The sequence below is a fragment of the Sphaeroforma arctica genome (genome assembly GCF_001186125.1).
Source record: "Sphaeroforma arctica JP610 unplaced genomic scaffold supercont1.20, whole genome shotgun sequence".
In the NCBI taxonomy this organism is placed as follows: domain Eukaryota; class Ichthyosporea; order Ichthyophonida; genus Sphaeroforma; species Sphaeroforma arctica.
Window position 1 is genome coordinate 124,555 of NW_014040538.1, and position 12,162 is coordinate 136,716.

General features: G+C 45.8%; 2 protein-coding genes across 2 annotated transcripts; both read left to right on the forward strand.

Annotated features, from left to right (window-relative positions):
• Positions 1-104: 104 nt before the first annotated feature.
• SARC_00602 (hypothetical protein) lies at positions 105-514 on the forward strand (the record flags this gene model as incomplete). The annotated part of the gene is made up of 2 exons (XM_014305701.1): positions 105-288; positions 389-514. Exons 1-2 carry the CDS (start codon positions 181-183, stop codon positions 512-514), a joined length of 234 nt encoding a protein of 77 aa, XP_014161176.1. The 5' UTR covers positions 105-180.
• A 115-nt stretch (positions 515-629) lies between these two features.
• SARC_00603 (hypothetical protein) lies at positions 630-893 on the forward strand (the record flags this gene model as incomplete). Its single annotated transcript, XM_014305702.1, has 1 exon — positions 630-893. One exon carries the CDS (start codon positions 630-632, stop codon positions 891-893), a length of 264 nt encoding a protein of 87 aa, XP_014161177.1.
• Positions 894-12,162: the final 11,269 nt, after the last annotated feature.

Consider the following 12,162-nt stretch of genomic DNA (forward strand, 5'->3'; position numbering starts at 1 on the left):
TATGTATGTGTGTGTGTGTGTGTGTGTGTGTGTGTGTGTATCTCATTGGCGACAGATAGAGCGTGGGCTCTTGCTGACCTAGGTTGCACATATAACCTCAATACGAGGGATGCTTTGCAGCGAATTGGCATTGTGCCGGATGGGCCGTATGTCGGGCCACCGTTAAGTGGGTTGGATAACATGGGTGATCTGAATAATTATCATGTGGTAGGGCATGAGTGCCTGGAAGCCTATCTGTTGGTGAGCCAGGAGCTGGTGGAAGGGCAGCCATACGCAGATATCCATGGGGTGTGATGTACTCATCGGGTTTGATCAGTTGCGGCACTCTGAGTGGGCACTTGATGTGAGCAATTAGCAGCATAATTGTGGTCCCGCAGTCGCTCATCAGGTGGCAGTGGCTCAAGAAGACGACTGTCCCTGTGCCGCTGCGAGTAAAGGCGATACTGGACCTGGGCAGGACTGGCTCCCCAGTAAGGCCGAGGAAGAAGTTGAAGCTAAGTGGTACAAAGCTTAAGAGGCTTGGGCGTAAGTCGGCGGGTAGGCGGTTGCGATGACTCGCCAAGGACTACGCGTGGAATGAAAGTGAGGGAGTCGAGACAGACTCGGATGTGAACGACAGCTCAGAAGATATGGTGCAGGAGGCACTGGTGGTTAGGATGCGTTCCCCGAGCCCTGAACGGGTGAAGGGTAACGAGGTTGTGCGATTAGGTCAGACGGGGCCTGTGTTGCATTTGAAGACCCCTAGCCCTTTGAGGGCAGGGATTGGAACCAATGCCAGATCGGTTGCCCATGCAGAGACCGAGAGCGGGATGCGAAAGCAACCGCCCCAGCTGTGTAGAAATACGGCCGCTGGTCGGTCTAACATATCAAGATCAAAAGAGATAACACATTAGTTTTTATCTGTACTTAAAATAATTTAATACAAGTTCTTTTTCTAATATTTCCAAAGTGTTCTAAATTCACTTTGATGGCTCCAATAGCTTGCGTGTATGCTTGGACCTATTTGAGACGATAGTAGATGTAGGATAGTCAAACTAAATTTTATAATCTCTGAACTACTGCTTACAGATTTTGGTCTTCCCGCCAATCTTCAAAATACAATGGGTCTTTTTCTTTTTTTAACTTTTCTTCAGATGGAACTTTATATATATTAGCTAATGTATTAACTTAACTTACGTTCTTATGTCTATCTACAGATTAGACATGTGGTTATGAACACTTAGTACTTCTAGTGAAAATTATTCAACAAAGATCAGCTAGAGGTACGTCCTGTGTGATCGAGGATGATAAGGCTCTTACCAAGAGGCAGTCCCAATCATTCTTACACAAGCTACCACTGCTAAATCCTATCTGACTTAAACTGTATCTTAGTTTATATAACAGTTTAAAACATAGAAATATCCATCGAAGTTTACATCTTTTTCAGTTATTTAGTAGTTACCGTAGTGTACTGCTTCTAGACTGTCTAACAATTGCTTACTATCCAGCGACAGGACGGTAAGTATTCTATACTACCTCATAAAGGCTAATACTACCCTAAAGTTAGCTACACGCTAGTTACTATACCTAGACCTTATTAATTTTCGTATTCTTGAGCTATTACTATGGCTAAAGGAAATTATAAAAGCAAGGGAGCCACCAGCTCTAAGCCTGCTAAGCCTGTTGAGGTTCCTGAGGTTACTGGGGACGCTGGTCTGTCTGGTACTGAGCCTGCCGTTGAAGCTGTAGAGGAAGCTGTTTCTGAGCTTGGTTCTAAAGAAACTCTGAGGATGACTCGTCGGACCCTAAAGCCTTGGAAGTGGAGGTCGTAACTGCCGCGGAAAGGCTCGCCATCATCCGTGTGCCTCCTAGTAGTGCAGCCCGGGGCCTCAGCTCGCCATCTGACCGCAAAACGTCAGATATTGGAAAGGCTATATCTCCTGAACAAATGGAGGAATAGTCTCGAGATCAACGGTATATTACTACTAAAAGTCAGCCCAATTCACCTATTATCAAAGATGATGGCATTCCATTTCGCGAAATTTCATTGAATACCTCGCCATGGAATGCCTCGCCACTGAATGTTGGGGCGGAAGACGCAAATGTTGGGGACGCCATAACTCGACAACGAGTGGCTGGATTTTCTCAATCTCAACGCCATTTGAACCGCAAAGATGAGTTTGTAGAGGAACTATCCGCTGGGCAGGTTCTGACCCCTCGATCATATCCCACGTGGCCGATATTCTTCCTATATCGAAGAGAAAAAATATTCCGAGCCGGGTTTCAAATCTGGGACCCATTGGTTTACCAGCCAGCAGGGTTACCAGTGAGTCAGTTAACGCTGGTGAAGTGGGTAAAACCTCAAGATCTAATCTCTATAGCTCGGAAGCTACAATCGATCATCCTCTCGACAAACCTAATCCTGTCAGAGGCTATGATCGTATGGAAATAGATGAGGCCTACCGCTTTCATAATATCGATTCTCATTTACAATCCTGGCAACCAAGACTTTGGAAATCGCTATACCAGTACCTCATTAGAGAGTACCCACTCGAGCTCCGAAGACGAGGAAGTGAGAACCAGACAACATCGTCTCAGGTTATTACGTTCTGGTATGCAAGTCCTTGAGGACCGTCTATTGAATGTCTCTGACCTTGACGATATAAAAGCGGATAGTATTCGCTATCTAATCAATATCAAGAGAAAAGATATAGACTCTATCTTGGCACTAGCAGCCCGTAGCACTGAGCGTGAGCCTCGTGAACGCTTCGAACCAAGCTTTATAAAGCAGCTAGGTAACGCGAAGGCTGAGATCGATTTTTCCTCTAATGAGAGTACAGTGGAGACACTGAAAGCCTTTGACCAACAAAAGGAGTCTGCAAGCCTTAAGGATAAGCAGATGATGAATGTCTTTATTCATATCTGTGAGTCAGAGGAATGGAAAACTATCTTGATAGCCCATGAGCCCAACTGGAAAGCCTTACCCTGGCGCCAGTTGCGTGAAAATATACCTAACGCCTTCTTTGAAAATGTACATGAACGTTAATTGAGGTGCTCTAGCTCATATGACACATATGACCACTCGGATGGGAGGACGTACCTATACTGGCGAATTTTTATTACTTTGTCAGATGATGGAGACTCTGGTGGCTAACTTTTTTAAGAAGGTCAATGATGATATTATCGCCTATGGTGATTTGCGATCTATGCCTTGTTTTAGGGTTGTAGTTCAAAAGCATATCAACCCATCTACTAGAGTATATAGTACCTCGAGCTTTACCCGCTAAGCGTACCGCAATAAAGAATAGCACTGCGCGTAATACTAAGAAACCTCGCACTACTGTTGGATGTGGTAAAGGCACTACTTTTACTAAACCAAAGGGTGAAAGGAAGGAAAGAGCACCTTGCAAGAAGTGTGGTTACAACCTCACTAAACGTGATGGCATGTGGAATGGTAAACACGACTCTGTTCAGTGTGCACCAGGCAAACCATACTTTGGACACAATACGAAGGAGTGTACTACTTGCAAGGGTACTAACGGTTGGCGCAAAGATGATTGCAAGGACATGCCGGACGTCCAAGTTAAGCACTGACAGTTACATATGTGTGCACTAAAGCAAGATTATGAGAAAAGTTCAATAAAATCTATACCAAGATGTTCGCCGCAGAACATAACAAACAGGTTTCTGACTAAAGGTCGTTGTCTCACCTAAAGGTGATGCTTTTCAACTTGACTTATCAAAGCATAATGAGTGGGCCAACCCACCTTGGCAACTAATCGCACAGTTGTTAAAATATGTTAATATTACTAAATTTACCATTACGTTGTGTTGTTTCTTACGTAGCTCCGACCCATAGATACGTAATTTAATTAATATGATACAAGACGAGCCTAACTATGTCGATCGTGAAACCGACACGTTCTTGTATCAGGGATCCTATTCTATTAAGAAGACACCTTGGAAACACACCATCGTTTGTCGCATCGGTACTGCAGGTACCACTAAGTAGAATCCCTCAACCGAGTTCTTAGCTAAACTAGAGGAGTCCAAGGAGTTTGCACAAAAGCTCAAGACTCGTACAACCCATGCACCTAACTAAAATGCAGTCGAGGTAATGCCGATTGAGACAGCATTAGATCGTAAAAACATGGAACTAGCTAAGGCCATGGATCAAAGACTCCTAGCTCTAAGAGTACCTGAAGCTTGCACTCAACTACTTAAAGCGCTGCTTAAAGAGCAGCCGGGAGTTGCGTAACAACTGAGGAAGATACTTCAACAATCTAATGTTGTTAATTACGTGTCTCAGGAGTCTACCCCTCCTGATACTGAAGTTGCCCTGTCTAACGGGTCTATGGTTCATCCAGCAAGCGTTACACAGAATCTGACTGACTTAGAAGAGATCGAGAGTAGAGTTAAAATAATACATAATTTAACTCATCGAGCATATGAGCATCATATAAGATGGCTAATCGAGCAGGGCTTGATCACCCGGCGCTGAAAACCCCCATAAGTGAAGTATACCGACACTGTACTGAGTGTGAAAAGAACCAGATCAAGCGCTACGGTTGGGCACCCCTAAAAAGGGTGACAGAAGACCAACCGATGCGCCGAGTCATAGACGATTTGGTTAAACTCCCGCGATCCAAGCATACTGGCGATGTATATATCTGTCATTTCTTATGTGTGGCTTCGGGCTATAACTTGTTTTATGCAATACCGAACTAACGCCCGCAAACAGTGGCAGAGTTATGCTATCACATCTGTAATGACTTCGGTTTCCCCCGAGTACTATGTTTTGATAACGGTAATGATTTTTGTACCGACGTAATGGAGTCACTTATACTCGTATCATGCATGACTCATAGGCGTGGTGTTCCTTATAAACCTCAAACGCAGGGTGCAATTGAGACACGTCATAGAGAACTAAAGAAGCTATTACATACCGCACTAGATGACGTTGAGGATATGTGGCCTTATCATTTGAAATGGGTTCAGACTCAAATGAATATCTGCATGAATCCTCAAACTGGAACACTTCCGTTTCACTATTTCTTTAGCCGCTATAGTGAATTACAAGCAACGTTTGACAAACCTGCGCCCGGGAAACACGTTACTCCGTGACTACAAAAGATCGAGCATATGCAGAACGTTGTTTACCCCTGTTTACTCGAGCACAAAAATCGTGTCCTACTGAAAGCGTATGACCGATGGAATAACACTAAGAACATTGCTCAGTTCAAAGTTGGCAACTATGTTAACATTATAAATCGCATGTTACCGAACTCTCTTTAAGAAAATTGGACCTTTTGTTATTTCCTACCATGATGAGAAGAGTGATACTTACGAAGTGAATATCATAGATGGTACTAGCGCAACTAATCTAGGCACTCACCGTATCCATACCTCCGAACTCTCATTCGCTCGTTCATTTGATTCTGATGTCCCAGTTATGGATATGGACAAAGTACCCTGGACGGACATTTAGGACTGGACCAGAGGGCTCAACCTACAAATGGAATTTTAAGACCGGACCAGAGGACCGGACCTAAGTAGAATATTTCAGGACCGTGCTCAGAGGGACCGGACCTAATATTAAGACAGAGAATTTAATATGAAAGATTGATTACTCAAGAGGTGTCGTCATAATTTAGGAAGCAGGAGACGAAAACCATAGATACGGGTATTTTCATAATTACCCGTTGTTAGTGAAATCTTGTTCCACACAGGAACGTGATAATAAATACAGCAGACGCGCTGATCATAACGGCACTTCTGACTGAGTTCACTTATTTCAGACTTAACACTTTTATTAAGTGTTACTTGGTTTTGACCACATTTTTAAGTGACCGAACTACTGTTTTTATTATACTACGTTCTGTAAAGGTTAAAGTATCTAAGAAGCAAATTAGGTTACTTTTATATATATATAAATTTCACAGCGATGACGGGACCCGAGACTAGACCGTTGCCTACGGTGGGTAAGCAAGCCTGTGACCAGCTTCTGAAACGGTTGCTTGGAACGATTCGCCATTTGACCGAGCTATCCGATAAGGTAGATACAGCACGTGCCAAGTAACCTGCTCCCGAAGACGACGAAAAGGTGGGAATTCATTTGGAATTGACTCATTTGCTTTTGGAGGCCCAGCACTCAATCCGAGCCTTGGGTAGGTTTAGCCGAGCCCCAGCATGGATTGCGGATCAGGCAGGACACCTGAATACGTTAATGCATGTGAAGGAGGCAAAGGAAAAGAGTCGCCTCATTTAAGAGCAACTCCGCCAACTCCGACAATTGTCACCGGCAGATATTGACACTTCTATGCCCCAGGACACGGCCCAGGCGACAGTGAATGATGATTTTTCTGTGACTGAGGCCGAACCAACAGTGCAACAACATTGGGCTCCTCAATACCCAACACGGGCAGAGTTGCTCCCAACCGACCAGTCACATGACAGCGGGGCAATCAACAGGAAGAAAATAGCCCAGTGAAGCGCAGGATTGGCCGCACGAAGCCCGTACCTCAGGTGGCTCCTTACGAGAATGTCCATGTTGCGCGCAGAGAGCGGTTGCTGAAGAACGCTCAAAATCGAGCTCAGACGATTCCGATTCCTGATGAGATGCCGGCTGATGGTCCGGATTGGTATCAGGAATCGACAACTTTGGTGAAACACCTGGTAGAATTTATTTTTGGACCCAGTAGACTTACATTTGGACATGGCCACCCCTCAAAATTGTCATCGACGGCGAAGCGGTTCTTTGAGGTACTTTGCAGAGTGATGAAATCTCCACGCCAACAGCCTACTCACGGCCAAGCGGCAGCGAATTTATTCAGGGACAGATTACAACAGCATTGTCGTCCGCAATCTCCAAAAGAAAGGAAGGAGAACTGCCAGGATAATGCAAATGTACCTATCGATACGCTTACATACCGTAAGCACTTTCCTGTTCACCACGATTGCTACTTAGAAGACCCGCAGGATGTGAAACGATGTAAAATATCACCGCCTACGGAGGCGTGCATTACAGAATCTACCGCGACAGAGATGAAAACGCAGGTATTCCTTCTCACCCAACGTATGATGCAAGCAGAAGCTGAAGGACGCACTGAGGACATTCGCTCGTTGTAGGGCTTAATTCGCACATCTAACGAAACGCTGAAGACTTTCTCAATAACGGTAGATAAACGGACACCCAAGGAATGGCCACCTAATCCACAGGGTAGTTAAGATACAGTTGCATGCGCTTATTCTGGAATGGCTTAAGAATGCGAATTTTCACAAATTAAACCCGATTCATATGCAGAGGGGCCTACAAAGGGTACTACAGAAAGAAGGAGCACCCAAGGCGCCTTTGGATTATATTATGGAGAACGACCAAAAATTGCAGCCCATGTCGTTTTTGAACGCCACTGCTTATATTGTACGCACACACGAACAAGATCTGGAGGATAACGCATACAGAAATGTATTGGCTTGCATGAAGCTAAACCCTTCGGTGCCACTAGAGACGCATCTTCGGGATTTTGAACGCAAAGTAGATTTTATGGAGATGCGACAGTATGAGAATCCACTACAAGTATACCGCAACCATGGTATGCTCAACCTAATCCATCAAGTGCATATTACCGTGATACTCTTCGTATGCACCCTAATTGGCGAGAATATTCCGCGGCACAAATGCGTGATGCATTTCGGGTGAGTATTGATAAGGCGGAAGAACACCGTCGGGCAAACCTTTCCCGACCACATCAAATCCCCGGGGGTTCACGTTCATGCACACGAACGCGTGTGGCACACGAGCTAATCCGCATGCGCCGCCAGCATCGAACCCTAGGGCTCGATGTCGGTCATGTGAGCAGAATCTCCCTCCTGGCCCAGCACACGCACCACGTTGCCCTAAGTTACTGCGAGCACCGACAGCAACGAATAAGGGCAGCCATACTCAACGTGGGGGTGCGCCACCACACCGCACATCGGCTGGGGGAACATCCACGCGCACACAACAGGCGTCGGGTAATAACTTCCGTCCTCGAGTTGATCTCGTGGATGGGGATGATCAGATGCCTGATCCGACGCCAGATGAGGTAAGAGAGAGTGAGGTGATGCATATTCATGATTTGGTCGACGAGTCGTATGTCGACAGTGAAGATGAGTTGATGGAGACCGAGCAAGGGCCAGCTGATTGGGAATAGGAGTCGAGCTCAAATTGAGATGTTGGGGTGTCTGAATCAAACGTGTGCGTGACGTTTGGTCGAACGGCAACACGAATATTTGCAGTAAAAGATAAATTGTTACCTACTTACAACCGTGTATAGGTTACGTTACAAGTCAACGGACATGCGATGCGCACTCTCATTGATACGGGGGCGAACCGCTTCGTTATTACTCAGACATCCGCAGCAAAGGCGCACCTGTCTATTACACCATCAACTAAGGACAGTTACATATACTTGGCGGATAAAGCTTTTTGCACTCCGCGCCTTGGCAAGGCACACGCCACGACGGTTCAATATGGTACAAAGTCTGCTACAGGTTGTACGTTTGAACTTATCAATTTACCCGATAATAGTGATGTAATTCTGGGAATGAATATTATGGGCAAATTGGGCTTAGGTCCTACTGAATTATCAACTCCGTTTCCAGAAATCAATCGTAATGTTATGGATGAGCTACTCGAACCGATCGACATCCGCATGGCACCAGATTTGTCCGAACCTGAGGATATACGGCAACGACTACGCCAGTACTTAGATGCCAACACGACCATTTTGGATGTGGCTCAATGTACTCTACCAGGCAGCGAAGTATCCCTCCCCATACCTCGCGATAAACTTTTGGGGCTTCGACGACAAACACGGAACTTAGTGTCAGACAAGTACAAACCACACGTCACGCAACAGGTACATAAATAGGAACATGAATTGGTGACCAACCGTCGTACGTCGGCGTCAGTGGTCAACCTGTCTTTACTAGCAGTACCATCATTTATACCATCGGGGGAACTCATCAAGGTTCGGGTGTGTTTGGATTTGCGACAGATCAACGCCCATATCCGGACGACCAGTTTGCGTTACCGAAGGTCAATGATATTATTAGTACTTAAGAGGCAAGCGACATTATACCACGTTAAATTTATCGGCTGCATATCATCGCCTTCCCGTACACGAGGACTCACAACATATGTTCTCGTTTACTTGGGACAGTCACCAATACTTCTTCACTTCAGCCCCATTCGGATTGTCGACACTCACGTCTCAATTCCAGCGCACAATCAGTAATCTGATGGCGGGTTTAGACGTGCAGTGCTACGTCGATGACCTTATAATTGCATCTGATAACTACGAGGAACATATTGCAACAGTGGAAGAGGTCATCCGATGGCTTACTGCAAGCTTAACCAGAATAAGTGTCACTTTGCAGTAAGCGAGGTTATGGTCCTGGGGAAGAAAGTTTCTGCGAAAGGAATTAACGTTGATCATGAGAAACAACAACGGTTGATCGACTGGCCAGTGCCGCGATTCCAAAGGGACATAGCATCTGCATTGGGGTTGGCGAACTTTCTACATGAGCACTTACCTAACTTTGCACATAAAGTGGCCCCACTACGATCGTTCTCGAAACTCAAGCCGAAGGAACCGATTGGAGATCGTTGGAAACCAGAACATCAATTAGCATAGGATCAGATGAAGGAAGCAATCGTATCTGCGGTACGTTTAAATTTTCCGGTTGACGGGGTTCCACTCGAATTAGAGACTGATGACAGTGATTATGGTATTGGCGGTGCACTATTTCAGTTAATTGACGGCCGCAAGCACTACCTGATATTCTTTTCAGAGACTCTCAACGAGGCGCAGCAGACATACGCGACACCAATGAAGGAATTGTTAGCGCTCACATATACATTGGTCCACTTCCAAGATCATTTAATAGGCCAGCGCTTCACTGTGCACACGGACCACAAAGCGCTGATTTCCATGAACACACAACTGAAATTGAACAGCATGCTGCAACGATGGCATCACATCATTGCGCAATTCAACTTCGTGATAACACATGTCCCAGGTGAACTGAATAAATTACCAGACATGTGGAGCCGGGTTCATGAGGGCACGGCGGACATCAACTTTCCCGCTATCTTCTACGCATCGTGCTGGAAGTTGTATCCCGATTTTTTGATCAGGTTCAAAAAGACTTAGGACCTAACAACGCTAACGCCTTTGCATTAAGCCACAATGCTCAGATACGACAATACTGGTCATACGATAAAGACGGAGGCGCTTTTAAAGTTGACTGGAGCAAGTACAATACATGGATGAATCCAGTATTGTCGGACAAGGTGTCCGCGATAGTGTCTCCCGTTGAACACACGGACGCCATGGTTCCCTCTGCTTCTATCGATGATGCAAGCATATCCATTGCTGATCCCGCGTACAGCCCATACGTTCTTGAAGCATGGCGCACGGGTATGTGGTAAGTATCCATGGAAACATACGGTGGTAATGCGTATTGGCCCTCTATCTTGTTATAAAGTTTCTCCATCATTTTGGCGTAACTTGGGTCTCGAAGTACCTGTGCGTGAGGAAGCTGATGATCGTTATCAAGAGACATGGACGCAACCAGCCATAACTAGACGTACACGCCAGATTGCGGAACAGGTGTCCGAAATTTGTGCGGGGGCGACGGTACTCAATCATCCTGGACATGAAGAAGCTAATCGCCGGGTACAACTTACTTGGCAGTTTCATGTACAAGGACATCTTGCTCCAGCGGTCACAGTGCAACAGATGCGAGATGATGGACACAATTGGGACCAAATGCTGCCAATAACGGAAGAGGTCCGAAAATTATGTCGCACATGTTTAGGTAATGACACTATGAAGAAGGAATTTCATCCATTTATGAGTATTACGGCACGTTATCCATGGGATCACATTCAAATGGATCTCATTCCGATGGCAGTAACATCTACTAAAGGCAACAAGTTTATTCTACACGTCTTGGATGTGGCATCTGCATACTCTATTATACGGGTGCTGCCTGCAAAAGCTGCTAAGACGGTGGCGACAGAGTTAGTATCGGTATTTGGTGATCATGGCTTTCTTTGGAAGATTCAGAGTGATGAGGGGATTGAATTTGTCAACAACATTGTCAGGTCTATAACACGAGCACTCGGAATTATACACATGACATCTCAACCATATCGTCCTCAAACATTGGGTGCGGCAGAGCGCCGACACAAAGAAATTCACAAATATGTGCGTGCGCTTTGTGTTGGCTGTCCGGAATTGTGGGATGAACGCCTTCCTTTTACTATTCTTTACCAGAACCTCCGGATACCACGTCGACACAAGTTAGCACCATTTAGTGTTTACTTTAGGCGCCGCCCTGTTCCATTTTCAGACACGACTGATGACTTACCTGATCATATTTCGACCACGAATGATGCATGGCTTAAGAGATTGGATGACCTTGAGAAGACGATTCTGCCAAAACTTACTCAGAAAACTATCAAGTTCACTGATGCCATGGCGGAGGCCACTAACCAGATGCGGAAGTTTGATTTAATTAAATTTAAGCCAGGGGACGTTGTCATGATACTCGCACAAGGAGTGACTACCAAAGCCATGAAGCCTTTCCTGGGTCCGTATGTAATTCATAGTCGTGTGAATCAGAGTTACCATCTACGAGACAAGGATGGCAGCAAACCGCCGGAACTCAGAGATCGCCCAGTTAATGTGGAGATTATTCGGCTAGTTCACCGGGCTACCGAGCCACCACTAGATGAGTGACTATGGAGACGACGACATCAGGAAGAACTCAACAAAACGTAGGTCCAACAAGGAGATCGCGGCAATGGCCCGGCGCCAATACTACTACCAACTGGTTATGGGTAAACCGTCAACCTCAAACCGAGACACAGCCAGACACGACAGCTTCAATCGCTGCTTCGAGTCTACACCAATCCGGCTCTGTGCTATGATTGTAACGAATACGTACATGTTCACATTGCTCGACTACCGCACCGACGACTGTCTCTGCCCTGTCTGCCCCGGTAGCCAGAAGTTCACTACGAGCCACTTTACCTGCAACTGATTCGACGCATCCTGGTAGGCCCGAAACTGCCGCCCATTGGCCCTGACCTCCTTCAGCAATTACAGGAGTGCCACGACTTCCACGGTATCT